The 25,957-nt window shown below is 38.1% G+C and overlaps 1 protein-coding gene across 10 annotated transcripts in view; it reads left to right on the top strand.

Annotated features, from left to right (window-relative positions):
• SH3KBP1 (SH3 domain containing kinase binding protein 1) overlaps positions 1 to 25,957 on the top strand; it is a 207,554-nt gene that overhangs the window by 141,216 nt on the left and 40,381 nt on the right. For all 10 annotated transcript variants that reach the window (XR_015801775.1, XR_015801773.1, XR_015801771.1 and 7 more), the window contains 2 exons: positions 8,572 to 8,647; positions 14,471 to 14,565. Coding sequence is in view for 4 of the 10 variants with exons in the window: in XM_088160253.1 (XP_088016379.1) it covers positions 8,572 to 8,647; positions 14,471 to 14,565 (171 nt within the window). In the remaining 6 variants the exon portion in view is untranslated. The remainder of the gene's footprint in view (positions 1 to 8,571; positions 8,648 to 14,470; positions 14,566 to 25,957) is intronic.

Raw genomic sequence — 25,957 nt, 5'->3', positions numbered from 1 at the left:
TGCTGTCATGGCAGGTAAAATGCATGGGCTACACAACAAAGATATTTAAAAATAGCAGCTATCATGGGATTCTGGTGATTGAATTTAGATGCCTATGATGTTGCTTGTAGACAGCAAGCAGTTTTTCTTCACAGTCTTTAGACTAAAAAGCATTATTAGGACGGGAGCTTTCTTTATCCCAAAGATGAATTACATGCTAAAAGAACTGTTTTACCTCCAGTGACAAAAAGGAAGCCTGCAGTGACTGGCACCTGGCTCACAGTTGGTGTTTGAATGAAATGAACTCCATCTTGAATAACTACATCAGAACACTAAATCTTGTCGTTTTACATCTCAGTGACAAAAACCAGCTGAATGTCATTGTACTAAGAATCATAAGTAGATTACCTGTAAGCTGTGAGGCTCATGTAGTCACAGCAGAGCAAGGGGCAGTATGAAACCCTAAATTTTAAGATTTCTTAGCTTTTCAGTGGTTAAGTAAGAAATCATGCTAAATAATCACTAAAATGATAAGCAATTTTGAGTAACATATTCAGTAGATAAAATTTGATTCATATAAGATAAAAGCAATAAAGTAAGTTTAATTGCAGGACCTAGTGCCTTCTCCTAAAGAAAATACACACGTGGAAAATCCACCAAAGAACTCATCTTTAGTTTTGGAGTAACAGACTGAGCCAATAGGGAGTGTCAACACATACTGATTAAATCAACCTGGCCTTCCTTTCTCCCTCCATTTTCTTCTGTATGTAATCCTTCACAGTGGTATGCCAAAGGTAGTAGGAGGCTTGTCATTTTGTCTTTATTTTGCCACAAGCATTGAGAATCACATAGATAATTCCTTGTCTATCCAGCAGGTGATTTTCAAGGATTTCCCTTTCTATGGTTTTCAAATACTTTTGATGTAATTAAGTAAAACACCAGTGACTTCTTCTATTAAATATTTCAGAAGTTACTGTTATTTTGAAAAATAAAATAGTTTTTAATATTAAAAAAGGTGACTATTCCTTAAGCATTCAAAGAATTTATTCTTAGGCTTGCTGTAGTTTAAGCATTTTAACCAATGAGTAAATATTGTTTTACTTCTTGTCAACTGTAAGAAAGAATTACATCAGAAGAATAAAAATCAGTGATGAATCAGGAAGAAAAGCCCCAGAAAAATCATGTTTTGTTCTAAAATTTCCCTTGTCTGGGGACCTCAGTTCTGTTTCCTTTGCTCTGTTTACTTGCTTGCTTGCTTGTCTGCTTGGATTCCAGGGCTGTGACAGTGGATGACAGATACAGTAATTACGAGATGCTCTGACAATCAGTGCTGTATTTCTAGGGCACCAAGTGAACTAAGAGTGGTGTAATGTAACCACAACCTATTTACCATTCTCTGCAATGTAGTAGGATTTAGACTGACGTGCTATTTTTATACACACCTGGTCTTTTCTTTCTTTTTCTTTGTATTCAAGGAATAACTCCTGAATTGAACACTAGAAAGCATTTTCCCCCAGATACCTTTAGTTTTTCTGCATATGCATGCTAATTCCAAAAGCCTTTAACATTCAGGCAACATATTTTTGTAGACTGCTTGAGTATTGCTTTCCTCTGGTGGTGTTGTAGCCAGTTCCCAGTGGACTGATGTACATGAGGATTTATAAGGCCTCCACTTCTTCACTCCTGACTTGTCTGCTTTGTCCAAACTTATTAATTGTGTTAAGGGTCATGCTGGTGGCTGAAATTGTGTTCATTTCCAAGGAGCTCCAGCGGGATGAAGGCTTCAGTCTTTTGCTTTGTAGCAACAGGATGTTTATTTGGAGGATCATCTTTTATTTAGAGATTGTTGACTTTGTCTAGACGGAGAGAATTAAGATGCCAGCAGTTCATATGCTTTTCACAGCATCTAAATACAGGGGTTTGTAATCTTGCTGCAGAAGCCTTTCACAGGTAAAATCTTTTTCAAAATTTAAAAAAGGACTTATTTCTTTGCAAAGATATGCTGTAAAATCAAATGGCCTATGTTCATTAAAGTCCAGGAGTCATCTAATATAGACACCAGTTGGAAAAAACTGGAGTTTAATCTGCTGGAATATGGATGAAGTGTGAAAGTGTGCCATTGTCAGGTGGAAGAAAATATAGTTTGATTGTGTGAAAAGAAACTGTAATATGAAGCTTAAAATACTTTAATTGCTTTGTTGTCTGCATTCTGTGGAATATTTACCAAACATCCCACTAAAAAGCTCTCTGAGTGTGTGCTACATCTGATGCTGTGGTTAGGGGGACCATTCTTTAAGGAAGAATCTGCTGTTTAGAGTGATGTTCATGATTCAACTTTTGAATGATGTAAAGGCAAGAACTACTAAAGAAGAGTTTAGACCCTGGGTTTGAGGCAGACTTGGCTTATTTTTAAGCTCAAACTGGATGCTTCTGGAGAGGGGCTCCGAAAAAAGAAATCCCTGGGCCTTTACACCCTCACAGTCTGTGCACAAGATGTTCATGTGCCCCACGTGCACCTCTTGGTCTAATGGTGAATTATCACCTGGGGTCTTCCAGTATCTCATTGGATTCTTTCTCCATGTCTATGTGGGCAGGCCATTAACTGCTCATTAATGGCTTGAGGACCTCCAGGGTCTCAGCCCTTATCTGAAGGTACCCAGTCTTTGTTTCCTCCCCTGCGGAGCCAAGGGAAGCTCACCTGCACCAGGCTTTGAGCAGGGCTCACCCGTGCCAAGCTGTCAGGAGAAATGTGTGCAGTTTTGGCAGCTGAGTCTGTGTATTAGCTGGGAGTGCATTGGGCAGATGTACCTAACTGGCTGATGTCAAAAAACACGAATAATTGTACATGCACGTGGATAGTCTTTCTAGCAAAGCTGTGAAGAAAGTACTTACAGAGAAAGAAGCTGCTCTAGGTGACTGAGACAATCAAATGTGTAGACAGGTGCTTAGTTCACTTTCTTCAAGAATTTTTGTTTTCTCTATAAATGTTTCTTTAAATTCCCATTACCCTCTTTGAAGTCCCATGTGGTGACCCTTCAGAAAAGTGTTAACTCTGTCCTTTTGGGAAACCTCAGGATAGCAATACTTGATCATTCTGTCACAGAAAGGGCTTTATGTGGAGCTGAATGTTGGCAGCATGGGAAAAAAGGAAATTTTGGACATTTAGTTTGTTTCTGACAGAGTGAGAGCATTTTGACATCTGAAAGTCTTTGAGGTTTTTATATTTTGGCTCTTTTTTAGATTTTAAGGCAGAACATATAGGATGGTTAGGGGACTTGATGACATTCCTGAAGCACTTGATGCATATTAGAAAAAAAAAATTAATTTGGCTGCTCCCTCACAACACCAGCATCATGCATAGTCAGTGAGAAGATCCTTTATGCTCCTGTTAATCCAGAGCTAGAAGACTCTAATAACCATTTCTGCTTCTTTGTGAGCAAATGTTCTCAGTTACAAAATGGAGTGTAAAGACACAATGAAGAATACAGCTTTTATACTCTCACTAATAGTAGCTTGGATTTGCATATTAACCTATATATCAGAAAATTCTCATGCATCTAAGCCACATCTAATTATACTAGTTGAATGTTAAAAAGAAGTATTGTGGTCAGGGAAACATGGCACGTTTTTTTCCTCTGACCTAGTGATTGAGGTTTTCTGGAATTCTGAAAGTTCAAAAAATATGTAACTGTCTTTTGCTCCCTTGTATAAAGCACATTGTTGTATTTTCACTATTCAAACTGACAAACTGTGTTAAGCTTAATGTTTCCAGCTCATACAGCCCCTTTTTATGAATTCTTTAATATCTGATACATTCCTTAAGAATATCTCCATAGAGTTATATTCCAAGTAGCAGTTCCAAAATACTTTATCTAGGATAAAGACCTCAATATACTTTCCAAAATAAATAATGATGCTGAGTAAATACTTTTTTCCTTATTCCTGAGTAAATAAGCTGTTGCTTCAAGAAGCCTACATTGTTAAAGGAGCCCCAATGGATAAATATGTTTCTTTGGCGCAAAGTATAACAGAATCTTCTGGATGGACCTATCTGTGCACAATTGGCAATTCAATTAGAATGTTCAGATGAAATGCTCTAGACATACTAGACCTGAATAACAAAAGTAAGTCAGTTTTCAGTCACAAGAGAAAACCCTGAAGTACAATGCTAAAATATCCTGAAGAAAGAAACTTGGTCACAGGTCCACTTTTCTCCCTCTAGTAAGAGCTAAACAGTTGTAGGGAGCAACCACAGTACCTTTAGGAGAGAAAAACTCACTTGTATACTGTCCATTTAGTGTTCAGCTTCTCTTCTGTTGTTCCCTGCTGTTACAGGGATCACAGTTGAAACAAAATATATAAATGAAAGAGAATGAGACTGTTCAGATTGTACCATGACCCCATTTATCTGACTGTGTGCCACCTCAAGCATTTTTGCAATCACTGTTAATTCAGTATCAGAGGAACCTGGTCTGCAGTGATACAGATTTGCAGTGTACCAAAATGCCATCGAGGCACACAGAACTGATTATTCAGTGCTGGACTGTCCTTCCACTGGCTTCGTTGACCCAAGTATTAATACTGCCAGGTTGCTGCTAAATCTTTCTTGTCCCTCTGAATATCTGTATGCCAAATCATAGTGATTATTCATGCTTTTATCAGCTGTTTCTATAGCAAGAGGGCACTTAATCCCTTTTCATGTTTAGGATTTGTTTGTCAAGAGATCCATGAAATTTGTGTCTGAAAGCTAAATAATCTAATTATGCTCGCCTTGCAGAAATAGTGGGATTAAGATTCTGCCTGTTTTGTTGATAATATTCTGTTGTGTGGGGAGTCAACCTTGGCTTGGAGTCAGAAAACATGAACTGTTTCCACCATGTTTTTCTTGTGTGACAGGACTAAGCAAGTCAGAGTGATATCTACAGAGAGGTGTAAGTGGAGCAAGGCTCACTGCCACCACCTAGAAAAGAGATTTATGATAATCAGCATGCTGGAGGAAGATAGATAGAAACTAAACAGTGGTCTTTAGGAGTGTCTCTGTACCACCAGGCTAGAGATACAAAGGCACAGAATGATATGCTACCCTTTTTGCTGGTAATGAAACCATTCTGCAACCAAGAAGCCAAGACAGTTTTAGAGAGAAATAGCAGAACTTCACTATTCTTTGCAGCCTGATATTTAGGACACTGCTGGGAGATGCCATTATGGGCATTCTGCTTCATGATGCATTTGACTTTTAATTGCAAACATTATTGACACTAGGATAGATTTAGTTAAATGGAGTGAGACAGTTTATTCTGGGAGATGTCAGGGACTGCTGACAGGGTTGAGGATCTTATTCTTGGGTTTGGAATGTCTAAATTCCCAAAAAGTTCTTCAAGCTCTAAGTCTTGTTTTGTGTCTGTGTCCCAAAGGGGTAAGATATGCTTGTTTCTTAGGAATACTGAGCCTGATATGTAGGAATGAGCCAGGTAAAAGACTAACAGCAAAGCTGGAGTTGTATATCAGTATTTTGTAGCATGGATCAATGTGTCTGGAAGGGCTTGGACCATCCTCTTATGTAAAGGAAGAACAGAGGAGGAGAAAGAATTGTATTGAAATCTTCAGTTCAGTCTATTGGGTGTACTTTGCTCCCATGTTTCCTTTTTTCAGAAGTGAAGGTTTTGATAAATTGCACTGGGCCTTCAACTGAAGAAGACAACAAAATATCCTGTCGTAATTGTTTTTGAGAAGAAAAGTCTGTGTCATGCAGATTTGTATTGGATTAGCAAGAATTTAGGTTGGGCTTCATTTGTTCTCCTCACCACTAATAATCTTGGTAGATATTTGACCTGTATGGGAGTATGAGTGTCACAGAACAATTAGAGAGACAGCAGGAAAGTTTCTGGCTTATATGGGAGATGTACTCTCTCCCAGTTTTGTTTTCATGTCAGAAAGTTTGGTAGCTCTGATAATAATGCTTGGTCTGGACTCCCAGCACACAAATCTTAGCTATATTTGAAGTTTTAGCCTTTTATAGCAGAACCATCAGACTTATGAGATCACAGAGGATTCAGTGTCTCTTAGAATGAGGAAAGTTTATCTTGGGTGTTTCCTAATGAACAAATAAGTACTATATAAAGTTTCATGGAGGTGACACATTTTCCATGCTAATGTAGACCAATTGGAAACATAAATAAATAATAATTTTTAAAACCCCACCTCCTTATAGGACGAGTAAAACACCTTGGCAGTTCAGGTCCACCTGAAACCAGACTTGCATGAATTACCAATTTTTATCCCCTTTTCTTCTCAGTGATGCTTATTTCACCCTTAGAAATCCAGAGTGCAGTCCCCTCACCATTAAAGAATAGTTCCACTTGTCTTCTCCTCTCCCTGTCCCACAACAAATTCAGGTGTCCTTTCTCACTGGAGTGGGTCCTATGCAATCCTCATAAAAATTATTTGAATTATTTTTCTTACTTCGTAATAAAAGAGCAGCCTTGTTTGGATGGTATTCCCTTTTCTGTTCACAAGTTGGTTCCCAACACTTATTTATCACCTGCATAGGCATTTGTTCTGAATGAGCAGATCAATTAATGTTTTCAAGCATTGCTCTTGCATCTGCTTCTCTACATTAAGAAATTACTTTGCATAATGGATTTTCCACTAGAATACACAAATATCTTCCTTTTTGCCCATAATTCTTTTGTTGTGATCTGTAGCTTGTTAAATTTTAGCCTGTTGTAGGTTTATATGGTGTTTGGTTTCATGGCATAAAATCAATGATACATGTATGGTAAAGCAATTACTAAAATATTTCCTTTAACTAATTGGTCTTGCATAATAATTTAATCTTTAAGAAAACCAAAACCTCCCCTAATTTAAGAGGTTTTCAAATTCCTTTAGTGACCATGTGTTTATGAGCCAAATTGCAGTGCAGTTTACAGTATCTCCTTTTTTCATTTTCCTAAACAATTCCATGAGCAGGCTTGTGAATAAAGGTTTGATCACGACTGAGCATGTACTGTGATGTGCAGCTGACTTGAACTGCCCTGTTTGCCTCTGAGCTGGTCTTGCTTTCACCTTGAAGGCATTCTGCACTTTTATCTGTGTAAATGCCTGATAGCTTAAAATTCTTCATTATATCTGTTTTAGTACAATTTTAACTGCTTTGCAGATAGATCTCAGATTTATCATCAACCTTCTTGACTTTAAACTTCTCCAGCACAACCAGGTCATGCACTTATCTTGGTTTTTCTTATCTTTCATTCCCACCTCAGGATAGAATTTGAGAGGTTCTTTAGAGTTTTGTTTTTTATTTCTCTGCCTTAGCAGTTCACAAACTCTGGATTCAGAGTAGATTTATAAGCTCATCAGAAGGTCAGGTGTTTCTGCTTCCACCTGCAAACTAAGTTGCAACAAAATGCTTTTGGGTATTGCAACTTGTAGCCTGCATTGCTGTCAGCATGAATTTGATGATTGTCCTGTGCACAACTCTCAAAACTATCTTTCCTGCCTGTTTGCCCTTTTTACCAGACTGAAATCCCTGTGTGTATTTGAGTCCTTTTCATAGATGCATTTTGACACATTATTACATAGTATTAACATGGAGCTCTCAGTATTCTTTATACACCTTGGAATTTTTCAGCCACTCAAAGAGCTCTACTCCTATTGCTTCTTACATTGACCAGTGTTTTCTTATGGTCCTCAGTGCATCCAAGACCAGATCCTAGCACTCTGCTCTCTAAGCTTTTACTCAGGAGGTCACAAAAGCATGGAGGAACTTTGTGGTGTTTATGCAGACCTTGCCAGGAAAGGATGTTGAATGGCAGCTAGGGTTTTTCAGAAACAATTACAATTATTTTCTCATCTACACCTTGCTAGGATTTTAAAGATAGAATACTTTCTTGAAAGGGAGACAAGCTGAGAGAGAGAGGGTATAGCTTGCATATAATAAAGGGAGAAAATACATAAAGATGAGTATCACTGATTTTATTCCATTTTATTTTGGTGGGGGAAGATAATATTTGTTTACTGTTTCAGCTTACCTGTCCAAGGCAGGTTATTGCTTATTATAGTAGTCCACTGTAAAATTAGTTACTTTTGCTAAAAAGAAATAAAAAATAATAAAATAAGAAAGAGATGTTGTAAATATAAAAATCACACTCAATCTAGAGTGAGTGAAATGAATACTCCTCGTTTGAACAGAAGTCAAGTGGGTTCCTCCCTGCTGCTTCTTTCAGCTTTACTTTTGGTACTGAGTAACACGTTTCCCTAAGTAATTTCACTGACTGCTTAATATTCAATGTACCACTGAAACTTCTGTAAGTCTTCCCTGAAACTCAGCGAAGTGTTATGGGATTATAATTTTAAAATGTTAGTAAACATTATTGAAGGGAAATTGGAGGATCACATTTTTATGAATTATTTATAATTTAAAAACAAAAGTTAACCCCCAGTAACAAACATAAGTATAGTTTATAATTTGCCTCTTTTTCTTTACTGTCCGTTTTCTAAACCTATATTTTGTATTTCCATTACTATTTTTTATATTGTCCAACATTTAAGTGAACCTGCAAGTTTTAAAGAAGAATAATTATTTTTTTTCAGAGTGTTGGGAAGAAATTACCTCCAGCCACCGCAACTCAGGAGCCAACAAAAATAGAAGTGGACAGCAGAACAAAAAGTAGGTTTCATAGTTTTTTTCTTTTTTGCACTTTGTGCTATTAAAAGCAAGCTGAATGCTTTTCTCTGGTTTTGGTTGAAAGAGTGTCCTGTATATAAAAAAGTGAGGATGCAGATAGATATATTTAGGATAAACTTCGAGTAGGTGGTACCTAAACAAAGTGCTTTGTTTCACAGAATCCTCTGAATTGTTTTTGCTCTGGTGACCCTACATCAAATTTTCTGCCACCAAAAATCTAATTAAATTATGTGATCAACTTTCAGCCTTGAGGATACTTTGGAATTAATCAGAGTTGAATAAGATCCAAATTCAGGTTGTAACTTGTACGTAGGTCATAGAAAAAATTTTCATGTTGCGAATGCTCTTGCATTTTTCCTCTTTTAAAGAGATGGTTTTAATGATTTTATTTCTATTTCTTTATGTAGCAGGGATAAACTGTATGCATGGTACAGTTTGTATGGGAAATCAGAAGAGAAGGCTCCAAGGAGACCTTCCAGCAGCCTTCCAGTACCTGAAGGGGACCTGCAAGAGAGCTGGAGAGTGAATTTTTATAGGAGAATGTAGTGACAGGACAAGGAGAAATGGCTTTAAACGGAGAGAGGGCAGGTTTAAATTAGGTGTTAGAACTTTGTTACTGTGAGGCTGGTGAGGCACTGGCACAAGTTGCCCAGAGAAGCTGTGGATGCCCCATCCCTGAGCCATCTGGTCTAGTGAAAGGTATCCTTGCCCGTGGCAGGGGGCACTGGGACTAGATAATCCTAAAGTTTCTATCTAACCCAGACTATTCCCTGATTCTTGACCTACAGTTCTTTTTTCATCATTTCAGTGCTTAGCAGTGAAAAAGTAATGATTAAATCTTTCATGTGTGTCTCTATGCTGTTCTAGGTAACTAGCTTACCAAATAACATACATATATATTCCCCATCTTTTGATTTTATTTATGTAAAGTTACAAATAAATGTTACAGATTTTGGTGGAAAACAATAAGAGGGAAGAGAACATAGCCATAGCTTAGAAAATAAGCTGAATATAACAGAGTTGATTTTCTTTAAATCTTGCACAATCCTTGTTCCCTGATGAGTTTATCCTTTTAGATAATTAGCAGATAACATTTTGTCTCAGAACTGAAACACATAGAGACATATGCAGGAAAGCATCTGGATCAGCAGAGCAGGGTCTGTCTGAGGGAGGTGTGTGGTTACAAACTGGTTTGTACAAGTTTTCAGCTCAGAATTGCAAAAGCAGCTTAAAAGAGCTTTTAGTGAGTTATTGTCCATTAGCTCCACTGCAGTCATTGACTTGCTACATCCTCTGTGCCAGCAGGCTCTAATGGGAAATACTGCCAGAATTCAATTACCCTGAGGAAGTGAAACTTGAAATACTGAAAAATGTGTGAACTGGTCATGCAGAAGAGGGCTCCTGAATGTGTTTTGGAATTACCTTTGCCAACCTGCAGGCTGAGCAGCTCAATCTGACCTGAGTGCAGGTGCCATCAGAAGGGGTGGTCCAGGGGCTTTCCCACCTGCAGCATTAACCCTTGTGTGGGAAGCCAGGCTGCTCCTTTCCACATCAGCTCGTACTTGTGACAGCTGAAGCTGCTCACTATATCCCATCCCAGGGTATGGGAGGTTCAAACTTTCACATTTATAAACTGAGTATGAAAACCTTCTCACCAGTGGTTAGAAAACTGTATCTTCTACTGTGATCCATTAAGCTCTGGCTGACAGAGACACTTTTCCATCAACACTTTTGGGCTGTGGATGGTCCTTCTTTCCATTGTTATTTCCCTCAGACACACCTTTTTTCCTTTTTGGCCAGAAAAATTGTTATTCTTATGTTGCTGTCTTCATTCAGCATCCATTTTGCCAGAGTTGGTGAGAAGGGTGGGCTACTTATTATATCCTGTTGAATTTTCACTAAACTGCATGATTTATTATTTTATCTTTCCTGGAATCTCTGGGGCCTCAGTAGAATTCTTGGCATCTCTGTTCATGCTTGGGAAAGAGAAGCACATCTATAGGAAGGTCTGATGTAATGTAATTATATATAATTTTCTTAGCCTCAACTGTCATCATTGAAGACATATTTCATTCAGCTGAAGTTGTCCTTCACTTAACTTGAAAAACCTTTCAGTGCAAATGAAACATGCTTCAGTCTGGTTTGGTGTTTAATATAGGCAGAGGAATAATTTCTTCATAATAAAGTTAATGTCTGATAGTCAGAAATGAGGAGTATGATCGTACTCTGGCATAGGACTGTAATCTGTCTAGAATTTGTCATTTCTCAAAAATTCAATTTTACTTTTCACCACAAACAAGCTTGAAAAAGCATTCAGTCCAAGGAAGTTTGCAGTCTCAGAATACTGGTGAATGTTCCAATTGCTATGTTAAGCACAAAAGTATCATTCTACCTTGGACCTGAAGTACTTTCACTTTTGCCTGGGGTGGTAATGTCCCACTCTTTAACTGCTGAACCAAACAGATACTATGCCGTTCTCCAAGGAATGAGACTTACTTCCTGATCATCACTAGTATTTCAGATGCTGAAACCACAGCCCTCTCTCCACTCTTGTCTATCAGGTTCTTCCTCCTGAAAGACAATTCAAATACCCAGTCTTCAAATAGCAAGTGAGACCTGAGGGAGGCCTATCTGTTATAGGACTCAGGATACGAACGCCCTTTGCAATCCAAAGCATTTTTTAACCTGAAACACGTGGGATTCATCCACACCTTGAGCAGAAGCTGCACTGCAGACATCCTGTCAGAGTGATGCTCTTTGCAGTTTTTTAGCTGTACTTTGTGCTTGGCTTTCCACTTAACCTCGCACTGATGCTGTTACTGAATGGAGGATCAATGGATATGTCTGAGAATGAATGTTCTGGAATAATCCTTCTTGGGCTCAGATGTTGTTTACCTCTGAGAATCCAGCCAGTTCTGTATCCCAAAAAAGAAATGCTAAGCCTGTTCCCAGTAACTAGAGACTTGCCTGAGTGTGCAGCACTCAGCTTCTTTAGTGCAGTATTACATTTACATCAACTCTGGACTAATTCACTGATCTATTATTTAGCACAGCTGCTTTTCAGAGCCTGGATATAGTCAGAATAGGGAAAAAAACCCCACGATGATAATTTAAGGTAGCATGCCACTGAAGTGTAAAATGTGCTGAATCTCATATTTATTTACATGCTGCTTTGCATCCACCTAAGTTAGTGTGTGCCAGCTTTCTACCAGCTTTTACATAAAATGTTTTATTGTCTCAAAGACAACATAGTGAGCAAGTGGAACATCCTAGCCAAGTCCACAAAGAGACATCCCAACCCTTCCTCAGAATGCAGTAAAGCAGCAGTTAGACACCCCTTTCATCCTCTAAATCTGAGTTGTGATCTGGTGTTTCTCACATGCCTGGTGGTTTGGAAAAGCCACCAAGTGTTTATTTCATAGTGTTCTCTGCTTTTAGGACAAGGAAAGGATTTTTTTCCTTGCTCACTTCTTTTCCCTCAAAACTTTGGTTCATTGTCTTAATCTGAATTTTGTTTCTTCAGAGACACCAGAGGAGGTGTGGTGAGTTGACCCCAGCCAGCAGCTGTGCTCAACCCAGCCACTTGCTCCCATAGTGGAGAGAGCAGGGCAAGCAAAAGCAAGAAAATTAATGAATAAAGACAGTTTGATAAACAAATGAAAGAGAAATAAAGAGAGGCAACACAAAGGCAGCCACCATTCAGTAGATCAATGTCCAGCCAGTCTCCAAGGAATGGAAACCTCCTAAACCAGCACCCCCAAAGCCCACCCATTTTTATTGGCGAGCAGGAGCCATATGGCACAGAATATCCCTTTACACATCTTGGGTCAGCTGCTGTGTCCCCTCCTGCTTCTTGCCCACCCTGGCCTACTTGGGGGATAGAAAAGAGAAAAAAGAAAGATGTGTAGTTATGCTAGGCAATAGCCAAAACACCGGTGCAGTTTTAGTCACAAATCCAAAATGCAGCACCATGTGGGCTGCTGTGAAGAAAATTAACTGTATCTCAGCCAGACCTAATACAGGGCATGGCCAGAAAACCAACTGCAATGGTCATGGGTAAATTCAAACATTTGTGTTCAGAATAAGAAATCTGTGAAGCCTAAGAAGTTCTTGTTTGCTTGAACCAATGACACATAAAATTCATGCTGTTTCTGAGTGGCAGAACTGAAGAAGAGCTTTCCAATTCCCTACTACTACTATTTAATTTCTCAAGCTGATGGGGCTAACAGAGAGCAAACTTTCAGATGCACATTTCTGGGCTGCTTCTTTATGGCTGCTGTTTCTTTCATGAACTTTAGAAGATTGGATGGAGCTTATGTGTCAGAGTCTGAAGTTTGGGTTATAATGATGAGTTTGGTATCTGGACTTTTGGAGGGGTGGTCCCACTGGAAATCTATCACTGCTGTCCAGGGAGTTCAAATCCTGGTTCAACTAATCAAATGTAGGTGTCTATTCTTGGAGTCAGGAGTGACTCTCAAGGCTTGACTCATTTTAGTGACTTGATCTCCATTAACTATAGTGCACTGACCAGGTTGGTTTCTAACATCAGATGTCTGAATCTAAATTCAGACACAAGGCCAAAGATTGGGGGCTGAAATCAGTAGCCTGCATCTGGAGCTGTTTGAGATACCCCCAGGGTATTTAGTTTTTATTTGCCTCCAGCTGTCAGACCAGAGGGACCCGGTAATTCCATAGGTTCAGCCATACTATACATGTGTCTTACATACCCACGAGTGTCTGAAAAGGCCCTTAGTGTCTGGGCAGCTGAACTGACCCCCTGGTGGAGCCTCAGATACCCTCAAGTGTGATAATGCAGATTCTCTTTATAGTAAGTATAAAAGAGTAAGTTTTGTTTCAAATTTATATTTCTGTGGCCTGCCAGTACTTCTCTGCATTGAATGTAGTTGACTAGACATAGAGGTCATCAAAACTGAGACATTTAAAGTGAGGTGAACATTTCTACAAAATCACCTGTCTTCTCCAAACCGTCAAGTAGTTTGCTTGGTCCTTTTAGACCTGCTGTCTTAGAGTGTCACATATTTTTATGCATAGTTGCACAGCTGTGAAACATATTCCCTTTTTATTTGTAAGGCATATTGACATACTCATCTGTTGCACAGCAACATGTAAGTAACTGCTTTTCATGAAAACTGCTTTTTATGATTTCTGAGTAGGAGTCCTGGCTTCTGTATTTTCCAGATGAAAGTTGAGATAATGTCCTTATTTATAGACAGTAAAGGAAAAAGGGTCGAGGAAACTTTAGAGTAATACTCAAAACTCTTACACTGAGTGTACAGGTGGTTTAGTTATTAATGCATTAGCATTTTTTAATGTATTATTTATTGTTGTATGATCTTTATGGATTCATAAATATCTGCTTTCTTGCACACAAGGGGATAGGATAGATAAACTATGTCAACCTACTGCTCCCTTTTTGCTTCCAGTTTTTGTGATCTGGTGGGAGGCCATACCCATGGAACTATGAAAGGAAGTGTCAGATACAGAACTTACTCAAAGGGAAAGAGTTTGTGGCAGGTTGCTGTCTGGAGCAGTTTCATTTGAGATAATGGTTCTAAGGGCTACAGAGCTGACTCCCTGGATGACGTGTGTGGGAATGCTTTTCAGCGTTCGGTTTTTTAAATATTTCATATTGTTTATGAAGGTCTAAAATACAAAGAGAAAGATGGCAAGGAAATAAGGCAGCACAAAGAGACACTAATGGAATATTTCATGAAGATTATTCACCCTTGAATAAGCAGTTGTTATAAAGTGATAATTTATCACAGTGAATGTTCTTCCTTTCAGACAAGGAGTATTGCAAAGTGATATTTCCGTATGAAGCGCAGAACGATGATGAACTCACAATCCGGGAGGGTGATGTTGTCACACTTATCAGTAAGGTAAAAGCAATATTTTTCTCCTATAAGCAGTGATACAGTTTTTAAAACTGACATAATTTGATTACTATAAAATTAGTATTTGTGCCTATAGTGTTGTTGCAAAACCAATGCTAGTTTGACAGTGAAACATTACACAGACTTCAGAGCCCTACATCTCCTTTCCTCATGTGCTTTAGAGCCTTCCTCTGATAACGAATATTAAGCAAAGAACATCCAATGTGTATTCTTGAGTCTACAAATTTATACAATTAATTTTAATTTGAATCTGCCAGCAGATTAACATAAATTGTAAATGGAGCCCTGTAACAAACTTAATGGCTTAGAGGAGAAACTGGAAGATTCAAGAAAGCAGCAGCTTTGAATATCTCTCTTTGGTGCACGAGTTATTTTTCTTGTAGAAATTGTGAGTTAGATTTTTGTGTTAGATTGAGGCAATGTGCCTGAATTAACTTACTGAATGAAACATTTAAAATGTAGACACCCTTTACATATTCTGGTAAAGCAGAAGAAGATGACAGAACAGAATAGTTTTAGATATATGTTTTTTCTAAAATGATGTGAAATTATTCAAGATTAGAAATGAAAAAAATAGTGCCAGAATTTGTGCTGAATCTTCAAAAGCCATAGAGTGAGATGGTGAGTAAACAGTTGGTTTTCTTTTAAAAGAGCTATGCACCATGTTACAAAGAACAGATGATAATTTAGGTGCATTTAATTTCCTGCTCCTTTTTAAAGATTTTACAGTTTGTTTAAAAGTTTTTGATTGCTGGACATAAATATTTGTAGGGGAAAATCTATAAACTAAAAAAAGGCTGTGGATTTTCCATGAGGATGATGAATCATAACAATATACACAATACTGCTGCTCTTGTTTGTGCTTTTATGAAAGTAAAATAATTAATTCTATAATTAATATGTCATAAGAAATTGTTACTTGACTGAACAATTTGGCACCAGGTGAAAAAAAAAAACAAAATCTTGGGAAGTACGTCTGGGGCAGTGTTTGCCACATGCTAAGCTATTTTCAATCCTAGAGGACAAAGACATCTTTTTTGTCCTGAACAATATGCATGTATCCAAAGAAAAGTAATCAGACATTTGGTAGGAAGAGAAACTGCAAATGTAAAAATAAATTGTGTACATTAAATATTCTTTAATGATCTGCCCTCATTGACTTTTGTTTAGCTGTTTGTAGAGCTGTGTAGCTTTGCCTGATTTAGAATGTTCTCATGTGAGTATTTAACAGTGTTTCTGATAATGAAAATGGCTTTTAAGATGTTGCTCCTGTCCACTTTATGCTTTATTGACCAGAATGATTTAATTCCCCGAGATGACTGATCTCTGGGTGGAGCTGTGCTCATCAGCAAGCATAGATAAAAAGACAATTACATTACTGAGGTTTCTATGTGAGATTTCATTAGCCTGCTTTTTCCCATTTTCTTCTTCCCTCTGCCTCAGACCTCCCAGTGGAAGGATATTTGTCTTTTATAATAACTAAGCTGATGATTTGACCGTATTGATCAGTTTTCCAAACACACAGAGAGAATGGTTTGGAATAGTAAATACACCATTCTCTAGCCCTGTCCTTCTACTCTCCAGTGATATCAAGCCACTGCAGACATTTTATTTAATTTTCTTCTTTATTTCTGTGTCATGTCACATCTATGAACACTTATATAAACCCTTGCCTCTAGAGGGTGGGGGATCTCAATGCACAAAAGTCTGGAGTTTCTCTATGGATACTTTTTCATGTGGTGTCTGAACTGATATGAGCCACTGAAGAAATGGTGTTTAACAAGCAGTCACTTTGCAGATCCTTTTGTGCTTTGCAGACCTCATTGCAGTCAGACTTGTGGGGTTTCTTCATCTGTTTTTAACATAGTTAAAAAAATAAAATTCAGGCTATGTGGAGTCAGGGTCTTTGCTGTAGAGTTCTGAATACAGTGAGGTTTCCTTTATGCTCTACCACATGATGCAGTTACTTTATTTTAGTCCAGATCTTCTGAAGCAGATGTCTGTTGTCATCTTTCTTTTAGTCAGCAGTAACAGAAGAATGGGAGAGAAATCTCATGAAAAGAATGCAAAATGCGTTACAATAATCTTAACAGCACAAAGATGAGATAGCACTTGATAAGTGCTAAGACAAAAGGGGATGGACCAAATGAGCTAAAAGGGAAGCTCCTACAAGAGGTGGTGTACAGCTGCACACATGTGTGACAATGGGGATGTGAGGAAGCTGTTAGTCTAATATTTGTCTTAAAATGCTAAGACCTAATTTTGTGGAAAGGTGTAGGATCAGTAAATGCAGAATTCAATATCGCCATATTCAAAGTATCCACAGATAAAAGGGATAAGAGTATAGCAGATTTCTCTCTTTTATTCAGTTGAATTAGTTATAAAAGTCTCTTTGTCAAGGTCATAAAATCAAGATCATAAAATATCTTTCTAATACAAAGCAAACTTTTTTTGTCACCCCCTTTGCAGACTCTGTTTCAAAGTTCTCGCTGTGTTGTTGGATGTTGAGATCTTGAATGACAAGCTGGTCAGAACTTTTCAATAGGTCTCTGTGATAAGAGATTTTGAATATCTGTGGTTTCTTTGAAATAGCTAAAGAATGCTTTGAACAGATCTGCTGAATCACAAGTGATCTCCCTAATCACACAGAGAGTGTGCTGGAAAAGTTTATTTAAGTGAAGAAAGTCAGTAGAGGCTGGTCACTTACAGGTCAGAATGGTATGTATTTGGGGAGATATAGGGTGAAGGATAGCGTTATGCAAAACTGATAACCAAAAAATAATTACCAGTTATTTGGAAAACATACACTATGAGATACAGTCCAAACATATCTTAGTTAAAATGTACCTAAAAGACTGAAGAAGAGCAGAAACTTCACATACATCTATTTCAAAAATTTCTGGAAAAGGCTTTTTTCTTCTTTTCCCCAGTGAAGTAAATACCCTTGTAAATACCTAGAAAAGGTTTTATTTATTAATAAGTGGAAGTAAAAGTGTGGAAATGGTAGTCTTTTAATTCCTTCATGCAGAATAATGTAAAAACCCTGAAAATATTGGTCAGAATTGTAACAGAAGGTAAAAAACTTCATCTTCAAGGCAATAAACTAATAGACCTGGTACCTTTGCTTTGCAAAAAGAGGAGTCTAAGAAAAATACACCTTTGAAAGAAAGAGAATAAAAAGCAAAATATAGTAACTTCACTTGTACAGTTAAGGTGATGATTGTGCATTTTAATGATTAGATATGTTCATAAGGTTAAAATTATGAATGGTAAGAGGCCATGAGATTGACAATGTAGATTACTTTGTATTGTCAAACATTTATGTTCCTTAGGTATTTTTTTTTTAGTGTCATCAAAATATTCCTGAGAGCATTTGGGTATAGGCAAGCACCCTGCAGCTGAAGAAGAGTGGCAAACAGGTCTTTTATCATGCTCAAATATTAATTTTGAAGATTGTATTTGTAATAAATACCATTTCTTCTAAGCAGCAGAAGATTCATGTGACATTTTCAACGGTCATCATGAAAATTTTATTTTTCTTTTTTTTATTGCAGCCTTTTATTAATGCAGCCCTCTTAGATGTAGTTATTGTAAGCTACTTTTCTACAAATTTATTAATAGCTTTGATAAATTATGACAAAATGCTTAGGATTCTGAAGACTTCACCAGCACACAGAAAATGACCTGTGTGAGGAATCAATAGAAATAGCTACATAATTTCAAAGCAAATACATCAAGCACACACTGGCAGCTGTGCACTCATTCAAAAGCAGTTTTATTTGCAAGGATGTAAGATTTCATTTTAGTGCATCAATCTGCCTGAGCTGCAGGCAGTAAAGACCACTTTGTTCCCAGGAGTGAATATGGTCTGGGTAAATAAAATTAGCTGCTTCAAAAATAATTGCAAATTTGAAAAGCTGGCAGCAAGGAAAAGATATCCTCACCTGAACCCTTATTATCAATGGACAGCACTGATATCAGCAGCAGTTCTGTTAATTCTGAATTTATATGGTGCTTTTGCTGATGCTATTCAAATAGTACTGGTAAAGTTACTGCATTAGTATTGTGAAAGGCACAACAGGATAATTACTAATGAAAAACTTACATGACTATTTATCTGGTCTAGATATTCAATGGGATATTTAATGGCAATCCAATTTGTAGAGCTTAATTTTGTGCTGGGGGGCAAAGAGCCACAAACCTAGTTTTAAAAGTAAGCATAATGGCAGTCACTTTTTACGAAGCTTGTATTTGCTTTTGGTGTTATTATTAATAATTTATTGTGAGATTTGCAAGTTTTGTGGTTCAAAATGCTGCACATTTAGCCACTTCCTGCCCTGAAGCATATGCAGTCAAGTGATAAGACAGACTAGTAAGTACAGGTGAGTAGAAGAGTGTAAAGAAACAATTCAATGAGATTCAGTCTTGGCAGTCTCTTTCATCATGTCCTTTGCTCACTGGTGCAGTGGTGCTCTGTGTGTTTGTCCCTGTAAGAGCACAGAATGTGGCCCTTATGCAGGGTATTTAATACTGCCCAATCCTCAGGGTAGCCACGAGACAGTTAATTTAACCCTGACTGTATTTATAGGCAGTTACTGGAGCGTGGCCCTTTTGCCAAAATAATTCTCCTGCTTTTCTCTCTTACAACATCTTTAAATGCTCATCCTGGTGCAGGAGGTAATTGTCCAGAGCACTTTCTTTAGCTGAGCAATTGGCAAGGCAAACTCATCTGGGCAGGGTTGTGAAGGAAAACAGCTGCTCTAACGGATGCAGGAGGCTCCTAAAGGGATAAAATAGTAAGTGCTATGTTAAAGAATCCTGCCAGTGAGTTGAGGCCATGAGCAGGGGAAGGAGCAGGATGCAGACTGTGATAGAGAAGGACACTCGCTGATACTCAATCGAACATTTTGCTGGGCTGGGGAGTCACTAGGGTTGCCAGAAATTGTTTCTGTGGGGTTTTATTAATTGCTGAATTTTTCTGTACACTTTTCATTACAAACAGCACACACATATTTGACAGACCTTGGCTACAGAAACACGTGAAGGAATTAAAAATTTTAAGTTTTTCTTTAAATATGAGCTAATAGGTAGGTATCATTAATTCTTCCTTATTAAGATGAAAACTTAACTATTTTCCCCTCTATGGGTAAAAACAAACCAACAGAGTGATAATATTTGAGGTCATTAAAAATACACCTAATTGGCAAGAAGACAGAATTTTTCTAAGCAGCAATGTGGTAGCTTAAGATAGTCTCTTTCAAAATAAAGTTTAAGATTGTCTCTTTCTTCCTATGAAAGAAAGGAAAAAATTAGTCACATTTCATGATAGTCAGGTTAATTTTGTTTTTCCTTGATTGACAACTAAAATCAAGCTTTTAGCTCATTTTTAGAAATAAGTTTACTAATATAACCATGAAAAAAATTCAGGTTATGCAGAGGAAAGTATGATCTGGTTTAATAAAATAAAAATATGTCTTTCTGTCAGAGCAACACAGTGGACTTTTGTTGACACTGAATATTTGGTCATGCAGATGCCCCTTTTTGGGGTCTTAATACAAGATATGTTGCACATTTGTAACTTCTGCAGCAATCTTGCATACAGAAACTGAAAGAAATACAGTAAGTAAGCATTTAATAATGCCCAGCATTAAGAAGGCTTTTATGACAGCTTTAAGAAAACTTTTATGTTTTGTGTTTAAAGAGAAGCATGTAAGCAATAAAGGTACTTACTTCTTGCCTCTGGAAATAAATAGATATGTCCCTCAGAAAGAACAATACAATAAAGGGTCCTGAGATATCCATGAATTATGCATCATTGGCCAGACCTAATAGCCATACCTAATCTGCTTTCTTTGTTCCTTGTCCCCTACCCTTCCCTACTTCCCTTGGCACCAGTTTTTCCCCCAGGACATCCTGCCTCCTTCTCTGATTGGGAAACCTGCTTGTATCACACTGCTGATTCCATACAAGAAATTATTTTGCACATTGTGCGTGCTGAGGGTGCAGTTTTACATGATGGATGGAAGGTGGCTGCTGAAAGGGATGGTTCTCCTGCCCTTTCACCTTGCATCTGAGCCACAGGACACACAGGGACGGGTGATGGAGGAGTGTGGCTGTCCCAGCAGCTTGCTGAGAGCTTGGTGTGGCAGTAGGATCGCTTTTCCCTGACCTGAAACTTTCCTCTGTAGGTCTTGACTAATAGGAATCAGAAGGTTTGGATTCTTTCTGGGTTTCAAGCCATGGGGCCATGAGGGATGGCAGCTGGGGTAGGTCCTGCAAAACGAGCCCTGTTTGACATAGCTCCAATGTGTACAGCAAGTGCCTGGGGTAAAACTTGTGTCGTTGCACAGAAACATGAATGCTTCCTCAAATGAGTGATATCAAGCAGTTATATAAAACTTGTGGGCACACTGATGATGAAGTAAATAAATGTTCATTTTCTGAAATTATGTTAGCTACTCAGTAAATTTTGGGAAATAGACTCTGAGTAGTTCCTCTTGCTTGAACCTTGTCCTTGGCCAAGACTTTTAAACGTTTATAATTAATTTTGTAACATTTATTCCTATCTTACAGCATTTCTTGGCTGCTGTGATTAACAGTGGGGCATTAAGGTCTCTGTAGAGACAAAGTCTGATGATGTTTATTCAGGAACCAGGTGCAGCTTACTTTTCACTGGTATCTTTAGAAATATTACTGAAACACAAATGTTTGAGCTAAGCACTTAAATAAGCTGTTAAGTGTGATTAGCCCAAGGAGAGTGGAACAGCCAGCACTCGAATGCTGATCTCATTAGTATATTAAAATATTATTTTTTTAAAGTACACACTGAAGTTCTCTTTTCCTGTTCTTGTTACCACCAACTGTGGTGCTACAACAGTAACTTCAAAAGCAGAGGATTCTTTTGTTTGTGGGAAGTCCCCAGTTTGAATTTTAACAAACCCAAGTTCATGCCAGCTATGTAGGTGAAGTGGCAGGATCCCTCATGCTTGCAGTGCTTCAAGACTCGCATCATTTGAAAGGCGTTTTGTTTGTAAGTATGTTTAACACAGCCAAGCTAATCTAAAAAGGTGACATATTTTGAGATAAAAAAAGGAAAGAATCTTTTTTTCTACTTAGAAAAGATATTGCTGAAATGCTGAGGTGTCTGGAAAACTGTGATTATTGCTCACAGTGTGGGTTTTAGATTCTCTGCTTAGCTTCATCCTTTCTTTTATTCTGAATGTTGGGTTCACCTGCTGGTTTGATGGTATTATCTGAAGTCCAGCTTTTCAGGGCAGGGAAAGCTATTTCAAGGGGAAGTAAAAATGCACATACAGTGCCAAGTAATTGGTGATTGTAATTAGAAAGCTGGTCCTAAGATGTCTTCAATCTAAGTAGTAATAGCATTAAATAATCTTTCAAATGTTTTGTTCTAGGATTTTATAATCTTTCTAAATACAGAAAAAGTAATTACATAAATATTTTATCTTGGCTCATCAGAGGCATAAATCATGTCTGTTACTAGCACCACCTTTCATGTTTGCGTTGGCTAATTTAGTTTTAATTTGAGTATTGGAGTGTTAGAGTTTTATGATGTGGAACATATTTATTTCTCCACGATAATTCTGCTCACTGAACATTGCAAATGAAGTGAATCCTCAGAAGAGATTGTTTTGTTCAATAAGCAACTTCATTCTTCCTGTTTGTACAAATATTTCATCAAAGCTTTTTAGCCTCATTACTGATTAAACTATTTAGTCACAGAATGTAAAGTCAAAAGATTAGACCTACCCTGAAACAGATTTAACAGAAAAAAAATGCATCCACTCTGTTAGAGCCTCTGTTCTAACGTCCTGGGTATTGCAGGTCATTCATTATTCTCAGCCAGTTTCTTTTTTGCAGGGTTCAATAACCTGGGCCAAATTTTGAACAAACTTTGTCTTCTGGAGAGGTGTCTTCTTGTTGTGCCTTCCAGTAAAAAACACAGCCTGGAAAGAGCAGTGTAACCAGAGCTGAAATAATGTCTAATTTCTGACTATCTCTCCTGTTTCCTTCCATACAGGATTGACATGAGTAGGCTTAGCAGAGCCTTTGGACCTTGCAGATAAATAAAAATTTTCCTGTTTGACTCCTTAAGCTTTGAAAGTTGCATCTGGCATTATCAGATGTAAGGCTCTGTGTGGCTTGGGCATGAGAACTGACAGGAGCTGGGAAGGATCCATGCAGGACTTGGGGCTTTTGGGATACATTAAGGATTTGAGCAGGACAAACCTCTGGGTTAGGGGCCAAACAGAAGTTAGGGGCCAGACTGGGAGGTTTCCTTTAAGGTTTTTCTCTCAATGTTTCAATGAAATATTTGCAAGAAGTATGTAAAGGGAAAATGGGTTTTTTCTAGGACTGCTTCAGAAGACAAATTTATTGTCTACTGGGCTGTCTCTTATATCTAAATTATCTCGTATTAGGTAGTTGTTGAGAGATTCATTCTGTCTTATTGACAGATTTAAAAATCATGTTTCTGCCAAGGAATACTTGATTACTAACCAGATTGTCTAAATCATAGCCATTTTCTTTGACAGAATTTAACAAATTTTGCACTTTTTTTGTACTATAATGCCTCAATCCCAGTAACTAAGCTTATTGTTAGTAACAAACCTTGATCATTTGGAGAAATCCTAGGTAGCACAATGTGAGTGTAATGTGAGAGATGCTTTCCTTCATTCATAGATAGTTTACCAAGTTTAATGAGAATTTATGAAGATTCTAAAATCAACTATTTTCTAACTCTTAAAGTAAACTTGGGTTTTAAGAATGATCTGTCTTGGTTTCAGCTCCATGACACTGAATGTAGCAAGAATTTCTAAAGAAACTTATTTTAATATTATTAAAATGCTTTTTTCACCCTGATTTAACGTGATGTTTTTGTTTCCCCGAAATGCCGAGTTGTATTAATGAAGATCTGATGTGTTTTTAATGATGGTTTGAAAATCACAGAGCCCGTCCAGTGGCCTTATCTGGTGTTTGTGAGAGTTGGGACCTCTTGGCCCCAGCACTGCAGTCAGTCCTGGAGGCCCCACGGGTGCCCTGTGAGGGTGGGCTGAATGGCAGAGGGCTTGTCCTCCAGATTTGTCTTTCTCTGAGGCCTTTAATCCTCAAATTCAGAAGCCTTTATATGTTGCATGTATTATTGTGTATTATGGTAGATGTCTTGAAAAGTTCAATGGACACGTTTTGTTTGCATTAAAGGTGGTTTGTTTTCCTTTAAATGATCATGTTGGCTAGTTGTTCTCAAAAGACTTCTGGAGAGATGCTTACAATGGAGTTAGCAGTAATTTAATGGGGGGCTGCCAGCACAGCAGAGTTGACACATGAAAGCTCCCAGTGCAAGCAAGAGGGATTCATGGCTTTCTTAATAATGCGATTTTTCCAGCTCAGCATTCTTCTTGGTGAGAACCAGCTTTAGAAGGGCAGAAGGAAAGCAGAGATTTAATGAATACAAATGCCAACTGCTGGGATTGATTTTCTATTATTATCATTATTTTGTAAGGAAGTATGTCTTCTAATGGAGATTTCCAGAAAAATAATACTTTCTCAAACCCTGCACCATTATGGTGTGTCTCAGAACAGACACTACAGTATAAGCTTCACGTACACTTTCCTGGGGGCCTGTTTTTTCCTGTTCTTAGTGTTGCTTTCCATCTTAGCTGTAATGATGAAATCTGTGTGATTGTATGTTTCTGAATCAAAAGCTTTTGATCAAAGACCTGAAAAATCGAGTAGTTGTGGGTTGATGTCTAAACTGTAGCTTTATATTTTAGCAGTATTGCAAAGTACCATCATGTTCAGAGGACCAGACTATGCAGCAATCAGCTCCCTCAGAAAACAGAACTCCTATTTACAGATGAGAAGATCAGCCTTTTTCAGATGTACTTCTTCAAGAGTTTACACAGCTGCAGTTCAAGTAATGGATAGAAGATAATTGCATAGCTTATTACTCATTTTGTGACCTTGGGGAATATAAAAAAATCTCTCGTTTACTTATACTGACAAAAGCCTTCCTCTTCACTAGTTCACTAGGGGCAGCTTGGAAGGCAGGTTAGGGAGGGGAGAGATGAACTTGGGCCACGGCACTCCCTGAAGTTGTCAGTCCTTCCAAACGTAGAAGAGAAGAGGGGAGAGGGTGCTGCCTTGAAGGCCTGGCTGCTTTGGAGGAAAAGGCAGGAAACATCTTTGCCCCTAAAATTAAGTTGAAAGCATGGCTGCAGCAGTGGATGCCTGCTTCTTCTCAGGCTTCCTTGTATTTTGGTAAAGCTGCAGAAATTGCTCAGCTGTTGGTAGATTCCCAGAATCAGATGGCTGCTAATGTTGGTGAGAGCAGTCTTGATGTACTTGCAGCTGGCTGCAGTGATGATTGAGATACAAGTCCCATAGGCTTCTGAACACATTATAATAGAGCCAAGTAGCTACAGGTTTTTATTTAAGTGTTTAAGAACAGTCTCATAGCATACAGTAACTCTCCTGTAAATGGTTTCAAGAAAAAAAAAGAGTTAAAAAAAGAGGTAGAATAATGCATAGTACTTGGAAGGAAACATACACTGGAGCATGTCTGACATTTAAATTATAGTAATCTTGAATGCTTTATTGACTCTTGGTAAAATAATGAAAAAACTCCAATGAGTAGAGTTTTATCATAAGTATGTTCACAACCAGAAGTGCTGCTTTGCATTTTCAGTGAAAATATTGGTTTCCTTCATGTTCCTTTTATCTGGCTCAGGCCTAGAGTGCAAATAGCAGTGTGAGTTAGAAATAAACCCATCTCTAATAACTAAGTCTGTTTTTTCGAGAGAGTTTTATATGAAATAAAAACCCCTCTTTCTTTGGGGCATATGAAACTCCTGCCTCCTAGGAGCAGAGGGAAAGGCTGTGAAGCTGTAAGCATTTCCAGCAGGGAGAGTTCAGTCATGTTTGCATGGTGGGGTAATCTGTCACCACCAGGCTTGTAGCTGGGACACAGCTTGGCGTGAGAGACAGGTCACTGCCAGGTATGAACTTGAGTCTTTAAGTTTCATGGTCTTGAATGTGTTATCAAGTACTAAAGGGGACTGATAGTTCTGCCCTATCCTCCTCCATTGTCACCTTTTTTACCATCCAAGAAAACAAGGATGGTGTCTGACTGAAGGAAGTTGGTGTTCTTGGCTGGTGAGCAGCTGGGGAGATGACTTGGGCCAGTGTTGTGTCAGTGGTGTCTGTCTGGGTACAGCTGCTTCTGTGCACTGAGTGGAGTATTTGCCAGACTGCAGAGCATAAGGTGCTTTATACTGGGCTTTTTGTTCCATCTCCACCATCTTGTGCTTTTTTCCCGTTGAATTGAGAGCACCAAGGGAAGGAACAGCACAGTGTT

Source organism: Sturnus vulgaris, chromosome 2 (assembly GCF_052056855.1).
Source record: "Sturnus vulgaris isolate bStuVul1 chromosome 2, bStuVul1.hap1, whole genome shotgun sequence".
Classification (NCBI taxonomy): Eukaryota; Metazoa; Chordata; class Aves; order Passeriformes; family Sturnidae; genus Sturnus; species Sturnus vulgaris.
Note: the sequence above shows the minus strand (reverse complement) of the source record. Positions and strands in the feature narration are given on the sequence as shown.